The sequence below is a fragment of the Mizuhopecten yessoensis genome, unplaced genomic scaffold, assembly GCF_002113885.1.
Source record: "Mizuhopecten yessoensis strain PY_sf001 unplaced genomic scaffold, ASM211388v2 scaffold11171, whole genome shotgun sequence".
Taxonomy (NCBI): Eukaryota; Metazoa; Mollusca; class Bivalvia; order Pectinida; family Pectinidae; genus Mizuhopecten; species Mizuhopecten yessoensis.
In genome coordinates this window covers 411,990-437,110 of record NW_018408915.1, presented here as the reverse complement: position 1 = coordinate 437,110, position 25,121 = coordinate 411,990, and the positions used below count along the sequence as shown (strand labels likewise).

General features: G+C 36.0%; 1 protein-coding gene across 1 annotated transcript in view; it reads left to right on the top strand.

Moving 5' to 3' along the window:
* Positions 1–25,121, top strand: part of LOC110467358 (neuronal acetylcholine receptor subunit alpha-3-like) — a 95,998-nt gene that overhangs the window by 43,810 nt on the left and 27,067 nt on the right. Inside the window, exons 2-4 of the mRNA XM_021524474.1 lie at positions 3,027–3,250; positions 21,406–21,515; positions 22,533–22,990. Coding sequence (XP_021380149.1) covers positions 3,027–3,250; positions 21,406–21,515; positions 22,533–22,990 — 792 coding nt within the window. The remainder of the gene's footprint in view (positions 1–3,026; positions 3,251–21,405; positions 21,516–22,532; positions 22,991–25,121) is intronic.

Below are 25,121 nucleotides of genomic sequence, written 5' to 3'. Positions count from 1 at the left end.
AATAATATGCATGGTATCGCTACCTACTATCAGTAGTGTCACACACAATTTATCGCCGCCTTGTGTCGAATTTCCTTAACACAATATAGATAGTACCGCCACCTGGTGTCAACTGTGGTAACTAGATTTACTCGTTTGGCCTACAGCGACAGACTTCGCTCATACGTGTAACAGGTAAACGACCTGAGTCGTTTCCAAACAATTCAATTGCCCCATAGTGTGCTCTACCGTCCCTATCATCTTTCCAGTAAATAAAACAGATTAGCTATTTTTTCTGATACCGCTACTTCCCACATAACCTGTTATTGTCACACAATGTTGTAAGGTGCGTGTATTTTTATCTGATTATGCCGCGCATCACAATTCCATTAGGCGCTGTGTTTGCACGGCTGTCCCCACGGGTTGTTGTCAACACACCCGCCCCGGGCAATATCGCCTAACTGTCTGTCTCCTAGTCAGGTTGAGGATAGCAAAATACATTACAAATTGTTCCGGATCTCAATTTCAGTTTTGTACGACGAAAGTACAAAACATATATATGGTGGTGTTGACAATTCCCTCTTACACTAGTCGTGAAGGATGGTTTGTTCACGTGGCGCCAACACGTAAACCGCACAAGTTTCCAGTCTGCACGCACAAACAGAAACCTGACGCATTTCACCATAGAACACGGTACAGGTAATAAAAGAAGGCAAAATCTCAGCAATTTCAAAGACATTTTATAGCCAGCAGCATAACATTTTGCTGTTCGTTGTCTGGAAAATTCTCAGTCTGAGACAAACAATTACAAGGCAACAGGGACACCACAATAACGACACAGGGAAAGTTCCATTGAAAGTCAAGTCCAAATTGTAGGCAAAAAACAGTACCTATTTTGCTCTGCTAACAAAAAGATGTACAAAACAAAACCGTGCACATCATTTCTGGAGTAACATGAAAAATTGTTAAGAAGTGGTACTATTATACTTATGTCAAAGCTTGCTTTTCTCCAGTACGCGTAACTCATGCCAACAATGCAATACTTACATAACTGCCACACATCAGATCAACCTGCAAATCTACATTGTATTACACACTGATAGCGATGCTATATAAATTACTTATCACTGTCCCGTTCGTTTATGCGTTGAGGTTTCACCGCATAGCAACGCCGCCATCTCTAGATATTTATTCACCTAACGAAGAGATTTTGTCATGGATAAAGTATCAAGAATTTCTCTATTGGTAGAAAATTATTCTGATACGGTCGATCACGCTGGTTATCATGCCGGTAGTTTAAGCTTACTGTTTTTTGTGCTGTCTTAAACAACATCAGCCAGGTCGTTGACTGGGGCGTGCTGATTGTTTAGCCGTCAGCATTACCTCGCCTGCATACCCAATTTTGTAGATATTCCGGACCGTTGCATTATGCCATCCTTTCACAAGGCTTAGCCGACACCGACGAACACAAACGAAATTACCCCCAAAGGTAAAATTGTTCTTTTAAATTCGTCAATTAAAAGATACAACAAAAGAAGGGAACTCCTTCGAGAGTAAGTTCTAGCAAATACCAAAATGCCGTTAAACAGCAATGTCTACCCTTCTCAGGTGGGAAGAGCTTAAGGCAAAATGACATTTAGTTTCAAATTATTGCCTTGACACATTTTGGTAGTCTTTTAGGATGGGCTGCAAGTTTGTTTTCATATCATATCGAGAGCACGTTACTAAGAACGTTCACACCATATGTGGGCTGAGAGAGATAGTATGGCCGCCATTGGTTTATTTCTGTCTTTAATGAGACAAGACTCGCCTATGTAAGAACCATGACCGACACATATATTTCCTTCCGTATCTCAGACTTGATATACATAAAATGTAATTAACTGCATTTAATTGATAAATAATCGAAATAACATTTTCGGAATATTTTCGTAGCATTTTGAAATCATATCGATCAGACGAACGCCAATTTTAACACGAAATTGTGTTATATGAAGTCGGTGCAGTGTAGCTATTTAACGATAGTCTCTAAATGTCAGGTGGGGTCTGTCACAACGACAGTCATTAGGTACCACTCTCGGCTCTCTAACCTTTACATTCTCGTTGTTTCATTATCCCTAAACAAGGTTAGGCTATGACCATTGCAGACAACGTAGAGGAAATATGTCCATTTGATTACATATCTGTACTTTCCTTTCCTTTTCTCTTAGCCCCATTATGTATATGGCCTCGAATCGAAGTCTTGGAGAAATTGTATGTCGTTCGTACAAGCATTCAGCGTAATTTAGAAAGCACATCACGAAACCAGCGCAGTTATTGCGCCAAATTCTACCACGTCGGCGATGAAACGACCTTTTTTATTGGTCCACCGTTAACGCTTGTGCCCCAATAGTGCTGCCACGAGCCTTAATAATGCATTGCACACGTAACGCTGTTCTAAACTTCGTTCCCAAATATTAAGTCATGCAACTTTATAAGTCGGGCTAAGACAACTCCAAGCAGAGTTGAAAATATAATTTTGTAAACAAAATAATTACGAAAATAATTAACTGAAGTTTACATAATTTTTTTGTCCAGCATTTTTTTCAAATGCGTTAAATATTTGATCATATTATCATATGTTGATTATTTCTTTAGCATGAAATGACACTATCTCATTGTACAAAGCAGAAGAGAAAATATGTCGGTTTATCATGCCATACAAATCAAATATCACGTTTTTTAAATTTGTGAAAAATAATTAAATTTTGTACTTATTACTGTTTAGAAGTACAAAGACGAGAAAGTTACTACATCAAAAAAGTGCGGGATTTGAAAAGTGTAATCATTGACGTAATATTTTAATTTTGAATTGGTCACACAGCCGACCGTTTCTTGTTTATTTCTATCGATTATGTATAAAACACATTGGTGTGTGTCAAAAGACATACAAAAGCAACCAATTATTCTAATATCGCTTACGTTTTAATCGAATATCTAATCTTGTTGATGATTTTATATATTGCATTGGTAAAAAAATAATAAACTTATTTTCTTTATATTTTCAGTTGGCATCATCGGATCAGTACATGCCGACTCTAAGGTGTTTATGTCCAAAGAGAAACAACTTATCAAAAAGTTGTTAGACCGGTATGAGCGGTATGGCCGAATCGGAAGACCGGTGGTCAACACGAGCGACAGCATATTAGTTCACTTTGGTATCTCCCTCATCCAGATTCTCAATGTAGACGAGAAGAACCAGGTCCTGGAAACTAACGTCTGGTTCACTTACGTAAGTAATCATGTTTTCATCACGTGTAGTTCCTTGTACACATACGTGGGTAACGTGGTAAACCTCTAGTGGTTATAATTTGGTACACATATGTGTTAAGTAGAAAACAACACGATTAAAACGTGTTACAACTACATTTTCAGTCATACATCTGTACACCTGATAACTTGATGCGTAGATGTGTTGCAATCACGTGTAACGTTCGGTATATCGGAAAGTCACGAGGTTTTGGCTTGTTACGTTAGGTTCACGATGTAGAAAGTCTCGAGAGCACCAAGTGACAAATACATGTGTTTTGGGTGACCACGTGTTGTAGTCTCGTGGTAAGGTAGGGTACACCTACGTATGCTTTTGATAGTCACGTAGTCACCACGTGCCATGTATAGTCCACCTACACAAGCTGTAATCTCGTGGTTACTACATGTATGTGTTGCAGGGTACACCTACGTATGGTTTTGTTTGTCACTTTTCGACTACGTGCTATGTCTTGCCCACCTTCGTTCGCTTTAGTATTATGGCTTTCAATTGTAAGCTGATTAGGATGGTGCACCAGCATTTGTTTGTAATTGTCACGTGGTCACCACGTGCTACGTCTGGTCCACCATCGTATTATTTAGTCTTATGGCTACCAATTGTTATCTGGTTAGGTAGGGTTCACCTACGTATGTTTTTAATTGTCACGTGGTCACCACGTGCTATATCTGGTCCACGGTCGTAAGGTTTAGTCTTGCAGACACAAGCTGTCACTCAAGTACACCTTATGTTGAGTATTACAACCTACACCGACGTATATAATCCAATGTTAGCACTTTATGAGTTTACAAATACAAGTAATACATAATCAATGATATGGTCATTGCTCTCAACACCTTTATGAATTATTACTTCCACGCGAAAGAGGACTAATTGTCGTATATGGATATGAATCGCACCTGCACAGTTTGATTGTATCTTTCATTAATTTATAAAAGTTCATCAGGAATAAAATTTGGGTAGATGCGTTTACAATTATTGTTGTTTTAGACGTCGGGGAAATTCTCATTCCCTTTTTGAAGCGTGGCGTCATTTTAATCATCAATTATTAAGGAATTGCCACTCGTAAACAGAGATGAGACGATCTGAATCTGCATATATGGACAACATGTGGTATTATTCAATAGATCAAAGTATACGAACATTGGCAGGAACATTACAATGTGTAAAGAATATACGTGTTCATTTCATGCATGACGGAAATATTTATTTCTGATCAATATCGTTTTATCCACAATTTCATGGTATTTTCTGATACAATGTCTGCAGTTATACATGTATACAATTTATCATGTGCAAAATGTAGGAATATAGTCAACTTTGAGGTTTCCAAAAACGGTGTGATAGTTTACATAGTCTTATACTTCATTGTCATGGACGATTCATTGATTTGTCAGGGGAAATCATAATGGAAGTCGCACGTGGCGCTGGAGGAGTTAACCAACTGAAGTAACTTTGTCTGCCTCCGTTCTTGTTGAAACTGCGAGTTTTATCAGATAAAAGATCAATTTTAGAAGTCTTTAACTTTTCTCGTTAACACAGCAAAAGTTGATGAGACAACACCTTGGTCTCATACCTTCACATCTTTCTGTATAAATTTGATTGAAATGTAAGCTCATCTTTATAACCAAGCTTGCAAATTTAATAATAAATGCAAGGAGTATTATCGAAAATGAATTAAAAGCATGAGTTTTGCAACTGTTGGCCAAGATTCGGAACTATATACAGGGTCAAAACGTATACTGTATTAACATGTTGCAAAAGAAACGCCTCTTATCCCTGTTTAAGGCAGCGTCTTTATTTTCCTAAAACAAGTTACATTTAAGAGATAACAACACAACACCAAGATTGCACTTTTAAGCAACAGAAAAGATCCTTGAGATATCGATACTATCAGCAAAGTTTCTTCGATTTCGCTGAATGAGAGAAAGCATAATCCAGAATGACCGGCGGGCAGTGATAAGTGGTCTCTTAAAAAGCCTGACATTACATTAAATAACATTTGACAGTTAAATATCATTGATGATATGTGAGGATAAGTTTCTTTTGGCAATGATTTGAGTCACGTTTTCTCGGTGTATGGATTTTCGGTATCATTTTCTTTTGGATTGCTTTTTGGTTATATCCAAACAGTACATTATTATATTTTATGTCGGTTTGATTTAAACATATGTATTGCCCCAAATTTGAGCAGGGATTATGCACAAGTTATATCGACTTATCTACGCCTTTCCCTCTAATACAGTGCATATTGATATTTACATGATAGCATTTAACAAGGCATACATGCAATGTTTCACAATGATTACATTCTACTTAAAACCTGTTTCTGGAATTGATGAAAAGTTGCACGTGTCTGAATACCTCTGTATTGGTATCTACGGACAGGTTTTCATTCCCAAATGAAAATAAGCCTAAATTTACTGGATATATATTCAACGAGTTTATGTTTTGAAAAAATACACATTCTAAGAAAAAAATGACCATCATCCTCACAGGAATGTCCACAAGCGCGTGATGGATTATCAACAATCTTAATACGGAACAAATCATTTTCCAAAGAGCTGCACTGATGCCTGAGTTTCGTATGTAATATATTTAAATTGTGTTCGTCAAAGTTATAATAAGATGGTGGAGACGAATTTGCACCACTAGATATAGCAGTTTTAAAAGTATTTAAAGATGGTCATGTTATTGTTATGTTGTCTAACGATTTTCAAAGACGTAAACTCGATGGCAGAAAAGAAGAGTTGCTTGAGGAGAGTCTGAAAGAAGGAATATTGTAATCATATTGGTTCCGTGAATTGAACCGATTGTTGTTATATGTGTTTGGCAAAAGGGCCGATAAATAGCTGGGGGTTAAATTGTTTTACATCTTATATAAAATATTCAATTTTCGCCTTTTTCTCCTCTCTGATAATGTTTCTAAACCCATTTCAAAATATAACGAGTCATTAATTGTACATTGTATAAGAAGGCTGTCTTGTTTTAACTCGAGCCGCCTCTCTTTGAGCTTTTTCTAAATTATCGGGGTAAAAAGCAGTGCAACCATTTCATAATTCACAGGAATATTCAAAAGCTGGTTAAATGAAAGATTTATATATTTTTAAAAGTGATTTTCTTTTCAACAAGTATTTAAGTTTTCGTAAAACATTAATATTTTTCATAACCAACCTATAAACTGCCTCAACACGATTCCCCAATTTTCCATTTGAATTGAAATTTATTCCTTAATATCTATGTACGTCTGTAAAAAAAAATCCCATCAAACATCAAATCCAAGTCATCGTCAATATCATGTGCATTCGACATAAAAAGAACGTCCATATTTTTAGGATTAGAAGAAACCAACCAACGTTTAACCCACAGATTTAAAGATTCTAGGTCCTTGTTGAGAACAGTCTGTATTTCATAGCATGGAAAAGCAGAATAATCTGCAAATAATATGGAGGCTGAATTAAGTACACTAGTAATATCATTAATATATATCAAAAAGAGAAGCGGCCCGAGTATTGACCCTTGAGGTACACCTGCGTATATATCACCTAGTTTTGAAAATGAATTTCCAATTAAAACTTTCTGTTTGCGCTGGTGTAGATACTTTACGAGCCAATGCAATAATTCCCCTGAAATTCCGTATGCTTCTAACTTTGCTATCAAACCCCTGTGTCAAACACGATCAAACGCTTTCGATATATCACAAAACATAATGCAAGTATGTTTTCTTTCTTCTAAAGCAATACAAATATTATGGTCAATTTCAATAAGTTGATTAACAGGAGAATGACAAGGAATAAAACCTGACTGGTATCGATGCAAGTATGTTTTCTTTCTTCTAAAGCAATTCAAATAGTATGGTCAATTTCAATAAGTTGATAAACAGGAGAATGACAAGGCATAAAACCTGACTGGTATCGATAAAACAAGCGATTTTCATAAAAACAATTATACACGTGTTTGTAAACTACACGCTCAAACACTTTACCAATTGTAGATAGTAGGGTTATAGGTCTATAGTTACACGGCGTATTACCATCACCCTTTTTGAAAAGCGGCATAACGGTTGCAAGTTTCCATTTATTTGGATACACACACGAAGAAAGAGACATGTTAAAAAGTATTTCGAGTGGTTTGCAGATCGAGTTAGTAGTATTCTTTAGCACATGATGACTAATCCCATCCCCTCCCGAAGCTTTCCCTAGCTTTAAAACATCTTTAATTTCTGAATGATTTAACCGCAAAGATACAAAACGTTTATCTGCTTTGGATTCAAACATCGGAACTGGAATATCAACATCATAAACACGGGTTATACTACAAAAATAATTATTAAGTAAGTGTCGTCATCGTTAGAAAAAGTACTATTTGTCGCTGGATCCTTCATTGAAGGAATGTTATGATAATGTCCACCTAGTTTTCCTAGTTTCTAATATGATTTTGGATCAGAAAAAGCGTAATCGTCAATAAGTCCGTGTACATTTTAAAAAAGGAGTGTTGCCCTGGCAATTTTCTGCAGACGATCACGGATTCTCAAATGTTTTCTAAGTTCAGATGTCATCTAGGGCTTGTCGTTAGATCGAACTGTAACTATTTTTGAGGGTATACATCTATTTATAAATTCGAAACAAATGGCAGTAAAATTGTCACACGCAGTATCAACCGAGTCACTCACAGAAAACAAAACATTCCAGTCATATTCGTTTATAAGTTCATTTAGCATGTCAAAGTCGGCTCGTTTGTATAACCACACTTTCCGTTTGTAAAGAGGTTTGGTAAAATAGGTAAATTCAATAACGACAATACAACCTTCATGATCACTTACTGCTCTATCAATTGGTAAACTGCTACAAGTAAGTGAATCTGATAGTAAAATGGGGTCAAATAAACTAGATCTAGCTGGACTAATTCTTGTAGGTTCATTTATAAAATAAATAAGGACATGGTTATTGGAAACAGTTAGTAAATCAACGTTTAAATCGCGAATAATAACTACATTTTGAGATATATCTAATGCACTATCAATAGATGCTTTTAAATTTTGCCAGAAAGTATTAACAGAGTATTCAGGTCTATAAACTGTACCAATGATTAGATTTGATCTGGGCAAAGTAATTTGTATCTATATGACTTCATTACCCGGGTATTCTATAGCTTGTAAGCGACATATTTTTAGTAAATTATTAATATAGACTAATAAACCACCCCTGCAAAGTTTCTGTCTTGTCGAAAGGGTTCATGAAAACCGGCTATATGTAATTCGTCAGTAGATACTTTGTCGTCCAAGTGTGTCTCAGTCAATCTAACTTACTGCGAAAATTTCTAATATTTACATGAAAATCGAAAGTTCCCCAAGTGCCGGGCCGAGATTGGATTCAACATCCATGTGCTGAAGCAGAAGAAATAATAAGAGCAGCATAAAATTAAAGTTTCGAAAATTGGTTTACATAACAAGTTTGATAGTGTGATCAAATTTGTAAACCAACCATGTAGTAAAAGTACTTAACGAAATATTGAACCTATATCCAACGTACAAAAAAAAAAAAAAAAAAAAAATCTCACAAAAAACTCTGCCGTAGACCTTGGAATACAACATTCCAATTACCATTCTGTGACCCCTGTAGTCAGCTGCCATTGTCTAGAAATGAATACCTCGAGGTAACAGAATGGCGAAAACAATTAGTATCAGAACAGCGTTCAATCCAGCATCAAATTAAGTTTATAAATGGTTTATATACAATTGATACAATACACATACAACAAACACTTTGCATACATCTTTGATTCAGAGACAAAAGAAAAACAAACAAACAAAACAAAACAAATGTCAGTAATTGTTCCCAGAAACAAAAGGAAGAATTTCGATTCTTTTTCTTCTACAATTCCGACATTTCAAGACATTTTTAAACGTTGAAATTAATTGCGAGCGCACTCGATTATTTAAGTATGTTTATATTTCTGACAAATAAATGCGGTTTTTTTAATTACATTCTGTCTTTTAAACACAAGTCTATCAATTATGTTAACCATCATCATGACAAACTCAACAATGACAATGTAAGTGAGCCGACATTTAACCTTATAAATGACGTGCGAGATAATGGTTAAATGGTTATACCGTTCCGAGTGAGCATCTATTGCTTAGAGACAGAAGACTTACCCATAGCTGCTTTGGCGACAGCGCTAGCTATCTTTTAGGGACTGCTTTCTATAGATTTTGTGACATAACGTTATAGAACCAGCGATACAGCAGTTTTACGTTTGATATTTGTTGACAATTTGATTACCTTGACGATTGATGGTATGACTGATGCGATTACGCTCAGGTTCCGCAGGCTTACGACAACGTGTAAACTTATGATGGAGGGCCGATTGAACAAATCGCACGACTGCATTTGTGAAAAGCACCACCGTATTACAGTTGGTTCCTCTCATCAAAATAGACGCTACCCTTTCACCCTAAATCAAATTGTCATTATTTAAAAACAGCCATAAAACCGTATTTATGACCCAAATTCTCTGATAACGTTGCAGTCCACTAGTGATCCCATCTCTATCTCCTCCATTGCGCGTTTGATAAGAAGAAAGCTGTTTACTGACATCAGACTACTGCTTCTTAGAAATGGAATTGAATGTGTTGTTTTCGGGTTTTTTTCGCAATGTATTTTCTCTAGATCAATAGCAATTCCATTAGATACATAGTGGTGATGTCTTTTCTTGAGATATGTGCTGCCCTCTAGCGGTGGGTCGTCGCGAAATGATAGGCCAACCTCGAGGGTCGTCATGCCTGTCAGGTGACGTGTACTTGGCTCCGCCTAGATAAGCCCGCTATCGGTCCGCCCAATACTAAGATCTTATGGTAGGAACTGTATTACGGACATACCTGCTCGAGCTTTACATTGATTTATCACCCATGGGCTCGCCCTGGTGCCTCACATGGTGAACAAAGACTTAATGTAAGGACGGAAGAAACACTGTAGTTGCCGTCCTGACATAACGGGCTATTTCCAAGTCTGCTACAGTCTCCCAAGGGTGCTCTCAACTTGTTTCTCCCTCGCCATCTTTAAAATGTCCATCTATCACATACACGCCGAATTGTGTCTATGTTGCTAAATTATTATCAAGGGAATTTGAACGTGGGTCTATACACTCTAGCAGCTCTGGCCCGAGGAGAAAACGGTATTGCCATAGTTACTTTAAAATGAACTATAAAACCAGTATATAACCATTATTATTCTATCCAAAAACATCATTTTCCGCATACATGTATGTAACAGTATTTAGGATATTGTTTTTTTCACTTGTAGTAGTACTAGATGACAAAGGATTGGGTGATTTGATCACACAGAAACACATACTTAATGGAAAAGAAACACATTTGGCATTGAAAGTCTATTTGAGTACCATATCAAAAACCTATTACCGCAACAAATCAGAATTTATACCATATTACGTTCCTTGTGCATGCCCTGTATCGGTTTTACTTCAATTTAAAAAATGGGTTTCTAATATTACCTGTAAACATCTCATACAAAACGGGCCACATCAACTCCCCAGGGACATTGTGTTGGCGGGTTAAACAGAATCGAGAAACCTATGGATGACCTTTTAAAACCCAACATGTTCAGATACGCCTATTTGTTCCTGCCCAATATTTCAAGCCTAGATCTCAGGCAAACAAAGCCAAGTATATAATTTGGAGACTTCTAAAGGCAAGCCGTGTCTAGAAACACATACGTACAAAGCACTAGTTTGTATTTTTGCAATCGGTGCGGACGTTTTACTTTCACAACCAATTCTATATTTAGATTATAGAACTACATACCTTTGCCTACAAAAAGAACATTTTATTTCATTCTCTCAAACAAACACGTATTTAACACCAACCCACAAATCAAATATAGTTTCAAGATTCCAATAAATATCAAGCATAGTTTTTATGATCACAACAGAACTAAGAAATGTTTCAAAAACCACCAAATCAAACCTAGTTTTCAGGTTCACCATCAAACTAACTCTTATTTTAAAGTTTTCAGCCAAGCCATGTCTTGTTTTCTAGTTCACCAACAAGTCAACTCTAATTTCTCAACTTACCAATAAGCCATGCCCCTATTTTCAGGTTCACCTCCGAATCCATTTCAATTTCTTTGTTCACTACCAAACCATAATTCGTTTCCAGGTTCATAAGCAAGCTAAGTATACACTGTAGGTTCTAACAAGCACCAAAACACCTGATCTGGTGGCCAGTCTTACCAACAGGTAAACTCTACTTTTTCTTTCACAAATATAGTTTTGGTTTCTTGTCCGTACATCTGTCGCATCGACAAGTCCTGATGTATTACTGTGCTAGATGCAAAAATAGTTCATAGACTCAAAGACAGCATAACAAACAGAAAGAAATTTCGCTGGTATAGAAAATGCATTTGGGGAAAATGTTACCTGTCGCTTCTGCTCCTGGCAAGAAGTTGAAAAAAGCATTTTTTTTCTTTTTGCTAGTTAGGAGAGTTGGAGCGTGTGAAAGGGTCACATCTAGAATGTGCATCCCGGAGGGAATCCCTTCTCTAGTTTTATGTATCAGGGCAGTAATTCCTCCGTCATAGGGGCTTTCCTAGCTATGCTTTGGTATTATCAAAATAAAAAGCACGTTATTTCCTACATGTGACAAAACGATTAACCAGAGCGGTGAGCAATCTTTCAAGCTGCCCTGCTATCGTGTTTGTTGCAGTGACTACCTGACCAAAAGCTGCTGACGAAGTGAAATAGTGAAAAAGAAACGAGTCAGCTTTGTCTATACCGTAGTCGATTCAATGAAAATGACAGCAAGAACCAAAGAGACACCAAAACAAAAACAAAAAAGATATCACGAACAAACAGGGAAATAAAAATAAAACGGAAACAGAAAAGGATTTTGTGGAAGATAAAAAAATTACAACCACAACTTGGTACCTTTTTGCATTTGTCTATTGCAATAACATTATAATCATGGTGCTACACGATTGTCCAAACATGCGCTAGTATCAAAAACAAAACACTATCCTTGAAACTTGCCAAAACAAAAATTGAAATTGTCAGCTTAGGGTTTAATGCTGTGTGTTCAACTACTTTTATTTGTCCATTCTACTTTGTTTGAAGAATTTCCTTCAGATATTTTCATGCGGTCATTATATAGCATTGCCTTTCGCGTTTTAAACATTTGACTCTGAAAATAATGTGATACTAAACTCAAAAGTTGTGTTCTGTGTTGTATCACTGTACAAGCTGTCTTAGTCATTTTAAGTGAATAGTTCCTCAGTACCACTTAAAGATGGTTGAAATATTTATGTCAAATTAGCCACCGCCATGTAACGCCGGATCATAAAGTGGGATAAAAATAGTCGCCATCACTACCCAGAACCCTCAACACGGTGCAGGAGATGATGGCAGGGAGAGAATGGGCTCTCGGTAGGGTCGTTACGATCGGGAGCCAGTCAATTTGATGGACTATTCTAGAATGATATTAACACATTAATTGTCAAAAAGGATAGCAAAACGCTTGGCTACGAGTCATTAAACGGCTTCCATAAAGGGCTCGTAATCCAAGGGGAACATTCGAAAGACAAAACTAAGTTGACAGTCTCCAAAGGCGAGTATGAGACCGAAGTTCAACCAAAATACTACCAAGATAACATGGATATGCTATTGTGATAGTAAGGAGAATAGTATGGAAGGGAAGAGGGGGGGAATGAAAGACACAACTGAAGTTGAACGGTCGGGAGTGATGGATATTACCTGTGTAAAAACCGAAAGCATACATGAACATGCCGTTAACATACAAAGAGTACATAGAGACCAATAAAACATATATTCCAAGTAAGAGAGACAATAAAAAGATGAATTGTTGATGGCAGTATTCGTGGCATAGAACATGAGAAACGATTTGAAAACAAAATGAAATGAATTATGAAAAAGTGGTTAGGAGATGCATAAAACTGTCGCGTTAGCAGAATCTTTTACTGTAGCCAAGATATCAGGTTGCTGCTAATGTTATTTTCCCCTTTACTGTTACAAGATTGCACGCTACACCATAAATTTAAGATAGGTCAAATTTAAATAATGACAACTTTAAGATTTTAAATGTTGCAGATTTAACGAGTACTGGGTTTTTTCTTCTAAAAATGCACTTCCACATGCTTTTAATTAATTTACCATTTTTTCCGGGTGTTCTAATAAACAACAAGCGTAGTAATAACTGCACATACAGCGGAAATCATACCAGGGAACTTGCAGATTAAGACCTACACAGACAAACACACGCAATCGATTGCTCTATCTTTGTGTATCAACACGTCTGATCCATAATGGTGATTTGATTACAATGAGCATTAATCTTTGATGACGGTTCAAGGTGAAACTAGGATAGTGTCTGATCATTTTGCATTTAAAAGGCAAATCCGTGGTAACGAGAATCCGTTAATCAAATGCTTCGTGCATCAAACAGATTAGAATTCATCCAATATTGTTTTTGTCTTCCATGATTTCACCTCATTGGCCTAGTAGCTTCTTCGTGATGGCCTGCTCAGATTTCATGCATGTACTGCCGACAACTCCTTTGGGAGCTACATGTAACTTCGATACATGTGTCTGGTGTACATTCGTGTGCTTTGCCACAGGTGACTCAGTGCATTGTTGGTCGATTTACCATGATGCGTCTTAGAAATGGACATTTTCTACAGTTAGTTAATGTAGAACAACTTTTCGTACGATACTGCATTCAAATTTTATCATAAAGTAATAATTCTTAAAAATAAAAATAACTCATTCTCGCGGTAAGAATCACACGTTTCATTGACTGAGTTCCAAAACTCAAAACCATAATGAAAATATCATTGAATTAATTTTTAACCGAATATCGGGGTTGCCGATGGAAGAAAGAAGAAAAATAACTATCAATAAACTTTCCCCTCTTCAAAGGGTGTATTGAATCATCTTAAAGAACAGTTGCGAATTTTCTCTCCAGCTGCCCCTTGTATTAATGCTAATTTGATTTCCCTTATTAATACTTAACTTTAAAATTGACACTGACAATCTGCACTATCATTTAGCCCCGAGATAAACAATACAAATAGGTTAGTTTAAGCCCCTTTTGAAAGATCGAACACAGGTTGCATCCGACATTTGAGCCTGCGACTACCAGTTAAGTAAAAAAAATAAACTCTATACACTGAAAACGGTATTTGCGTCAAATTCTCTCTAACGTTCCCCAAGATATATGGGGTAGGACAAACTTGAAAAAGTTTGGCAATAGGTGACGTGGAAATTAAACTGTAACCATGACTTCATGATTTAACTATATAACGTATGCCTTAACAATGAATACAGCTAGTGTGTACCTTTATGATCTGATATAAGACTTCGGGCTGGCTGTCTTTCTGTTCAGACCTTATACTACATGATAGAGTTATCAAAGATACAGTTCATATCTACCTACTTGACCTGAGACCTGTACTCTGACTTTGTATATATAAAATGACACACAATTTCTCCACGCCCTGATCATTGGTAACATCATTAACACGTCGAGGTCGGTGATTTGTGAAATAGCAGGTTGATATTTCATTGTGTGACGGCATTTAAACGTCACATTGCTCGCTGTTGAATGCAGGATTTTCATCCTGACATTTTACTGAAAATTTAAATTTTCTTAAATTTTAAAACATAACCAAACATCTAATAGAGCAATTAAAGTAATTTAGAAAGTGACATCAAATGTCATTTTTTCAGGTCCATATAACCACATATCCACCTTAACAATAGTCAATAGATGATAAATATTTTACAAGTCATACATACCTGTTACACGCAATCATTCACGAAACCTACATGTACACACGTCAAGCCTCGGATGAATTATTAAATACTAAACATTTATTTAAGACCGGGATCGAAAGAGTAGGATTGCATAATCTCATAATGTCATTGAAAGCTACCAGCTCCGCAAGTAATGCATGCATGCGGGCAACCCAAAACCTAATCCAAACGAATCCCAAATCTTGCAGAAATCACTGCTAAAAACACGTGTAGTGAACATAAATAAAACTCAAATTAATCATGGATTTAAAGGAGACATGGACAAAGTCCCATATTCTCCTATTCCCATAGGTACGAACAAAGGTGCACCTTATCGTCTATATGCAAGGATGAAATCTATGAACAGCATCTTAAACTGAGGAGACAGACATAAAACGAAATACACCATGAACTGGAAGCGGGAACAGATGCTAAGGAATGACAAAAGTGTCATGTACCCCATGCATCATTCGTCATAATGAAATATATGTATAAGGCATATTAAAGAATTAAGTTCAATATTAGAAAATCCTTATGCTTGAACAGATTAACATTTGTATCCTGTGTATTCCGTTAGCAGGAGAGGCTGTGCTGTGCTTGTAGGAAGGAACATTGTCGACGTTGCAATCAAAGCTATTTTCCTAGAGTTCTGTAGTGAGGTGTATATTATTTAGGGCAAGACGCCAAATTATATAAATCTCCGAGACGTTTTCCCGAATTTGTCTGTTTGAATCATGCATACATACGCACTATTCTAAAGAAAGATGCTTTACTTTTTGGACAAGTTACTTCCATAAAAATTTGCTAAGTGCACACATAGTAGTTTCTAAAACTCTTCATATATTCACAACAACATGACATATTTACGGAGAAACAGCAGCCCCAGTAGGTGACTGATAATTTGTTTTAATAACTTAGTCGACCTAGCTAACCTAGCCACATGTAGCTATTTGTGCGAATGTATCTCGTGTTGTCCAATATTTGAATATGCCAACCTGTAAAATGCAATTGTCTTCTAATACGTTCATATGCAAAGTAACACTGTATATTTGACTTTGCAAATCAAATTAGTTTGAAAATGAACTCGAACGTTTTAACAGGAGGGATCGATTTGTCAATTTACCAAAAGCAGATACAGATTTTGTTAAAAGAATACGAAAAATCATAATTTTGTAATAGTTATGACTCTTTAAACAGATCATTGAATCGAATTTACAATATATATAGAGAGAGAGAGAGAGAGAAAAAATTAAGATTAACGGAATAAACCTGAAGAGCCCTGTGAAGGGTGAAAGCAGCTAGTTTTTTAGTCGGTCGTTAATCTTATTTTTTCAATATTTACTTCCTTCACATGGACATTTAATCCCTTTTTAATTTATATATATATATTTATTATAAAAAGAAAAATTCTTAACAACTTAGTACTTTCATCTCTTCTAGGAGATTCTTCAGACTGTTTATTTGAAGTATATATTGTGACGTCATAAACTATGACGTCACATAATAGTTCGCTATAACGACATCCGCCAAATACGAACCCGCCATAACGATATCACAGCAATATAAATATATATATATATATGTATTCGTATGTGGATGTTTTCACCCTAATTTACTTAATGCGAAAATCGCGAATATTTTCGCAACTTTTACAGCATATATATATATAAAAAGGTTTTCAATTCTTGATCTTTTATGGCTACAAAATGCTTATTTTATTTGCGATGGTTTCATTAAAAACATAATTAAAGCATATGACACTGTAAACACAGAATCGAAAGGTGTTCCAAATAGTACTTATCTAAGTCAAATATCGATATAAGGAGAGAATGAGGATTTTAAAATACATCCTCAAAAAGTAAGAGCAATGTGTAAACAACAGTTCTTTGCTCATCTATTGTAATCAGTTGCAAACTAACTTGAGTAAATATTAGCGTTAGAGTTTACTACATCGCGTACCGATATTGATATATGTAAAAAGAGGTTCTGCTTATTACTTTTTTAAAAGCTTATTTTCGAAAATAAATATGAGTATATTAAAATTATGTGTTCTAAAAGCCTTTAAGATATATCAATACCTTACATTATACAAATGTCCCTGGCTTCATATTTTACAACGCCGCTATTTTATTTATTTCTCAAAAAGCAACTACCGCTAGAGTACCGCTGGCTGGTCCACTGAGATCCATGTGCTTTCGCATAACCTCTAAAACTTTGTAGGTTATTGTGTTATGTCCATGGGGATTCCAAAAAGCCCGCGGAAATCTCTGTCAACATACTTCTGATTAATTTTATACAGTTTTAGAGTTTTCACGAATTTTCCACGGAGACTGTGATCAAACAAAAAAAGGCCCAATGCAAATACTTTTGTTAAACAATATCAAATTTAATTTTTTTTTGTGAACTTTTCTATTTGCAAAACGCTTCTCTCCAACGCTATCGCTCGGATCTGCAACATAAACACCAAATCTGTCAGACCACTGCTAATACAGAGCTGTGATCTATATCATGCCAACAGTCCTACCTCTAACTTCGACATACTCAAAACAAACGCCGCTTTCTAAAAAAATATAACGGTTGTCTCTTTGAAGAAGCCAATCCCAAATGTCTACTCAACTGACTTTAAACAACAATTTGTTTTAAATCAACAGAATTGTTCTCGTATTTCAGAATCGTTCAAACTGTTAAATGGTCATAAACTAGCTGTGCCTTTCAAACTGGAAAAATCATGATGTCAAAAGAGTAATGCTAATCCAATTGTGTCTGGAATGTATTGCTTTGTTCTAAAGTATGTGGGAACGTGATATTATATTGCAGTTTTGGATAAAAAAAAAGTAACATTCCTTCAGGGTAGCAAGTCTCCGTATTAAAAAATAATAAGCAGCAGTTTATTGTTCTGAAACACAGAACCATTTTTTTATTACTGAAAGAAGAAAAAGGAAGTGTAATATATAATTGTTTTTATTGTCTTTTATTCCAATAACTGCCCTTTAGTTTGGCATTTTACAAGCATGAGAAGGATAATGCAGTTTAAACACATAACAGAGCGTGCCCTTCGTTTCATTCAAAAAGCTTTTTTCTCCTAAGTTGGTGGACATTCAAAAGGATCAAATATTGATTTTGTGCATGTAAAAAGATTCGAGGATAAGGATGACTTTTTTTTTAATTATCAACAAATTGCCCTTAAACGATGAAGGTAAAAAACAAACATGTGCTTGCACCTCAAATATATTAAGGACCTCATTACACTTGAGTTCTCAAACACCAAACTCAAACAAGAGAATACAAACGAGGGACCTAGAGTTGACATGGCTTAATATGGACCCATGTACAGTGTATAAACATGTCATATGTGATAACGTCAGTGTCTGAAACTCTCTCCTAAAGTGAATTAATTTCTTTACGTTGATGACTTAGACAAGATTACACCACATGGGAACTGGCCTATAAGTAGCTGTGTCATCTGCCGATCCTCTGCTTACTGAATCAGATTGGATAAACATGCGGCGCTTTCATGTTTTAATTTTAACCTATAGTACTTAGTTTTTCTTTAGTTTAAACTGTCTGTGACTTGTACAAACTGATATTCAACACATCAATGTGAATACTACTACTTTTTTCTTTGGACAGATTTCATCTATAAATTATTCTTTTTAATAAACACTGTGTTTGGTGAGTAATTCATCAAGCATCCCCCTTTCGCGGCAACATTTGCAGATATCTACGTTAATCTTGTACTGATAGTGGCTTAAACCTTCATCTAGTAGCTCTGCATTAATAAACATAAAATTAATATTATACTATTCACCTAATGTGTAATACCACTAGGGGCTTTTGCAGGCAGAAGATGCTACAACAGGTAGTTTAAACCTTTGTTATGATATAACCAAATCAGGTATAAATTCGTTGTATGATACTTATCTAAATGTATCCACAGTATTATGGCAAATATATACGTGACACTAAAGTCTCTTAATTTTTACATCCACTAGTTAATTGTATTCTTTTTTACACAATTGAATGTGCTTTATATTATATACACCTAATAACATGTTGGCCCACCACCTGGTTGCTCGCATACCTTCGTATTTGATATAATAACGTGTTATTCTGATTGTTTATATCTGTCGCAAATAAAAGTTTATCAAAGCTAATGTTCTCTATTCATGTAAATGCGACTATAAATAAAGTTTCTTGTTTCTTGTATCAATGCATTTTATTATATCACTATTTTGAAATAGAACCGCGCAATGCTTTTGATGAAGTGCCAGGGTAATTTTCAAAGATCAACATCGTCGGTATGTTAATAAAGTACTCATTAACAATAATTGTTGAGAGCACAATGCTTACTTTATTGTGTAATGGTTGTTTTATATACCTTCCTGGTATATCTTAACACGAGCTGTGTTTCAGAGGTGGTCACAGGAAAACTGTTTCGCTCGCGTTACCTTCACTTTGTAGTTATTAAGCGGCGGGGCTTTATTGATTTCATTGTTTCGTCCCTGAGAAAATATTTTACCAATGAATGTGGGATGGCTGGTGTCAATTTGAAGGACGATAAGAAATTCTGTTTTCCCCTGTAAACTTCACCCATTGCGGACAGTATAAAGGGTATATCGCCACTATACACTCTAAGAGGTGGACTCACATCAATGTCGCATGCTTGCTTCGTTATTCCGAGTTCTTTAAGCCTTCATTATCTCGTGGTATTGAAAACTTTATTATTATTTTGCGGTCTTTAAAACTTCATTATCTTGTGGTCTTTAAATCTTTATTATACTTAGATCGTTAAATCTTCATTATCTCGATGTCTTTAAAACATAGTGATATCAATGTCTTCAACACTTCATTATCCTGTGTTTTTTTTTAAACTTCATTATCACGGGTTCTTTAAATTTTCATTATCCCGCATGAAAGTTTTTAAAGCTTGTATTGGATATAAAAAAAATCTTCATTAAATCTTAGAATTTCGTGGAAGCTGCCTTTTCAGGCGCAAAATACTAAGAACTCTGACGTCGTTACATTTTCAGCGTACCGTTGCATTTATCAAGTCGTTTCCATCTTAAGTATACTATTCTGAGATTGCATTTTTCTTCTTTGTATACTTTAATTAGAGACAATTTTGATTTTAAATACCCCGATATCGGTGTGATATAAACCAAAAAAAATCACATTTCTTGTTAATACAACTCGATGATTGCCAATACAAATCCGCCAGGTAGACATATAAAAGCTTTTCCCACACATTACAGTCAAAGCGAACAATTCCTGGACATATCTAATCGTCAGTATTTTATTGGTGTTTGCTTCTTGACCTTTTGATGTCATGGTTGAGGATATACGTAGCATATACTATTTCTATCAGTAAATACAATATAAAAACATAAATCACTGAGGTCAAAAACAAATATTCTTATAATTTCTTTGTTTTAAATATAGAACAGATGTCTCTCTAAGTCCCAATATTTCGGCCTCCTGGCCTTCTTCAAGGGCGACACCGCTGACTTTTACCCTTGAAGAAGGCCAGGAGGCCAACATATTGGGACTTAGAGTGACATTCGTTTTATATTTTTCTCTTTTTTCTCTTTGGAAATCATCTGTTGATCATTGTGTTCCTTGTTTTATTTCTTTAAATTAATTTCTGCTGATCGTTAAGCAAAAGTTACGTTTGATGATTTTTTTAAATGCGAAGAATATCATTCAAAGAATATCAAAGTATATTTGCAATTGTACTAAATGGAAAAAAAAGATACTGCATTAAATCATTTGATCTGGAAAGCTGCTGGCTTGTACGACTCTTATATTAATCTCGTAAAATATGGATATGAACTATTATCAAATTGTATAAAATCCAATATTTATATCTAAATTAAGAAGATATGAACTAATGCATTCTTTAAGCTTTCTGTTACATTCTGATATAAGTACATCTGTAGCGTAGTCACGTTTCGAGAAACGGTATTTGATGAAATGAAACGAAGTTTAAACTAATACAGAAGTGCATTCTGATCTCGTGCGCCGAGGGTTAGTCATGCGCTTTGAGAGAAATAATTCAAAATATAGGCAAACAAGACCAGAGGCAATCTACTTAACTGAAATTATCTAACCGTGCCCCGTAGGAGGAGTTGCGCATTTCAGTTTTTTGCTACCGATTAAAAATTGTCACTTCATTTAGAAATTAATTTGTTTCCAAACTTTTCATTTTGTTATGAAAGAAATTTTTAAGAAAATATGTATTTTTGTGCTGATATAGAAGTTACAAAGGTTATTTTTCAAAATGTTTTTTTCTTATTTTACAGACATGGAATGACGTCATGCTTACGTGGAATGCATCGGAGCACGAGAACATCCAAATAGTGCACGTGCCCGCAGACCGGGTATGGCTGCCGGACATCGTTCTGTACAACTTGTAAGTCAATCAAACTCTTGCAAACTCTCGCAAGTTTTCACAGAATGGTCATGTTGTCTACATTCAACGTCATAACCATCTGCCAATTGTATTGGAAACTTGACATAATTTCAGTGTATATGTACAAACCGCGAACATTCTAAACCGTGCAAATATATACGTGTACACATTCCAAAAACAAATTTAACAATGAAACAACGAGAACAAATTCGGTAAGGTAAACGTTAACAATAATATGCAGAACAGATCAAATTATTCAAAGATTACACAGGCAACAAAAAGTGTCCTAGAAACGGTTAAGATTAGGATTTCTAATTAGTTCATGGTTTTTTTTACTTATAAACTGTTTTCATGATACAAATAAGTAAACAAGCCAAGTGTGTTGTATTTTTCAATAAAGAACAAATAAACATTATTGAAAAACAAATTTGACCAATTAATTGGGTCAAGGTATGCCTCAAACAACAAGGGAAGACATTACGTCAATCAGTCATCTGAACAAAATGACAGATTGAAGCATAATAATTGGAGAATAGCTGATATTTTTTTAAAGCGAATACCATTACTAATATTTTCTATTTATGCTTCTGCAAAGAATAGTGTATGAGGTATTGGTCCAGCAGTACACACCGTATCCTCCAGTCTGTCATATCGTCTTAAGTAATAATATATACTGTTTTCTCTTTATGATTTCTGGGTTTTTTTTTGTAACTCGCTTGGTGCTCCATCTAGTTTTTTTTATTTTCCCTCGTTTATTTTAACACTTAAAGCGACAAGTATATTTTCCTGTAGGCTATATAATTTTTGCGACAAAGTATTTTTACGATTCGGCCAGCTCGACGTAGTTCATTTTGTTGTTGTTGTGTTGTTGTTGTTCGGCGATATCCTATGATGTTGCAATGTTTCATGACTTCACGCTTTGTTCCATTATAAGGTGACGTTGGCAAGACAGACAATGCTAACGTTGTCCGCAAAAATGGATTCCAAATTGATGACCATAGCATCTTGTTCTTGTAGCGCCGACCCTCGACTGAAGGAGCAGAGGGAAGCCCTAGTTGTGGTAGAGTCTTCCGGGGCTGTATTGTGGATGCCACAGGCTATCTTAAGGAGTTCTTGTCAATTCGACACGACCTATTTCCCTTTTGACGAGCAGAAATGCCTTCTCAAATTTGGCTCGTGGACTTACGACGGCAAGAAACTAGGTTTACAGTTCAAGGACAGTCTAGAACAATTTTCGCTGTCTGATTATATGAAGGGAACTGAATGGACAATCACGAAAAATTTTGCGACACGAAACGAGAAATTTTATGAATGTTGCCCTGATACGCCATACCCGGATTTGACGTTTAGATTACATATCAAACGAAAGGTGGCGTTCTACAGTTTTATCCTCATTCTGCCATGTGCTCTACTATCAACACTGACGCTGGTTATTTTCTGGGTTCCTCCCGAGTCTCCGGCAAAGCTGGTTCTTGGTAAGTAATATACTGCAAATAACTTATTTGTCGCGAAACGCTCGTTTTCCTGTTCATTCGTGAGTAAATTTAGTTATTTCGTGAACAAATTCTGTTCAGGTACACATGTGCATAATTTCTTTGAAAGCACAAAATCTTTGCATATGATTTGTTCATCAGGGAAACAATAATTTCAGTCAAGTGAGTTTCTTTCTTTCTTACCATCTCATCTGCATACTCTTTTCTCGACCTTGTTTCGCTAGGCATTCGTCCTCATTAAAGTTATTGATATATGAATGGATTTAACACCCAGGAAAAAAATGATAATAATAACACGAAAAACAATAGCCAAAGCCCGAGGGCTGATAAATATATATGTATGCTTTCGAGGGTTAACATGTTTATGGACATGGGAATTGCCATATAATTATATATTTATAGAAATAGTGATTATTATGTACAGAATAAATAGCAATATCGGAATTAAAAATAAATATATGTATCGGGCCGAGATCTGGTTTTGTACAGTTAGTAGTTCATCATATTAAAAACACTCCACTGTATATTACAGCCAAAGACACAATAAAGCATTTTTATCATTTATATTATACATGTACATACTGTCAATATTCATTAACCACGTGAAATATATTTCCAATAACTCATAAAAACATGTCCAACTTCATAAATCTGACAGTGGAAGATCGGAAACAGGCGGTGCGTGAGTTGAAATCAAACGCACTGATATGGTATGTCAAGGCTTTTGCCTTGTAAATATAAATTGAGCAGAAATATGGCCTATGAGCAGTTCAAAGAATTTCAAATGTAACACGGCCAAAATTGTATATGCTATTTAACTTGTTGGCAAGTGTTGCAGCATGTACATGATGAGCACCTCCTTCTCTGCCCTTTACGTACCAAACTGGCTCTCCCCTGGGGCTTTGACCGCTGACGTCGAGTGGGGAAAGAGGAAGCCGTAAGATAGACAAGTTGTCATGGTGATTCTCTCGACATGATATGAAAGTTTAGAGAGTGTCAAACGTCTAGGAGACTGTGTGCTTATTCGTGTTTGCTTGGTTGACGATTATAATATAGATTTAACCTTGGCTGTTGAAATGAGGGACAGTAACTGACAAGCTCCAATATCGGCGGTACTTAACGTTCATGAAAGCGACCATGAATAGGTGTATCAGTTTTCATGGCCATTAAGGAATCGCAATGTTTGTAGGGGAAAGTTCCTCGTACAGTGTTATCACCAAATAGTCGGATATCGACCATTTTCCCCATTGAACACCAAAGTGCACGGGGTGACTAAGATATACATGCAGGGTTATACTGCTAGTTCCCGCCCTCCCGAAACCTTCCACTGCAGACTAGGCTAACGCTAACTGTAAGTCGGAAATTATCATCATCTAGACATGAAAATAGCAAGTCTGTGTGCCCTGTGACACAGTTGTGATTGGAGGGAGGAGGGCATGCTCGTCTGATAATGGAGGTTACGTACCGCTCCAAAAATCAATTATAATGCCGTCAATTACCTATCACGCCTTGTTTGGACTAGAACATTCGTGACGTAAAGTTGGATTTCCCCAATCGTTTGAGAATTTTTCACCGTGGATTATATAATCAAAGTGGTTTCAACATTATCCCAATAGAGAAATATGCTATGTAGAGTATATGATGCAAGGTTCATAGAGATGACATTTGCCGATTTTGAAATTATACCCAATTAATATGTCGCGGGTTCGAGGCCTGCCTGGGGCAGTCGCCAAGTACTGGCCGTAGGTCGGTGGATTGTCTCCGGGAACTGCGGCTTCCCTCCACCACCAAAACCTGACACGTCCTTACATGACCATAGCTGTTGGTCCAACCCAAACTCAATCAATGTGGTCGGGTGACATAGTGACTAACGCACCAGCCTTTTACTAAGGCGGCCGGGGTTCGATTCCCCGATCAGACGTGAAAAGTATGGGGTCACACGCCCGATTATGTGGGTTTTCTCCAGGTACTCAGGGTTTCTCCCCCATTAAGACCTCCCGCGCGCTTACATCAGGGCCAACACGAGTGATAAATTAAAGTTGAAATAACTTGTTTTGTAAATGTTGTGAAATAAATTAAATTGATGTTATATTATCATATATTAGATTCTTTG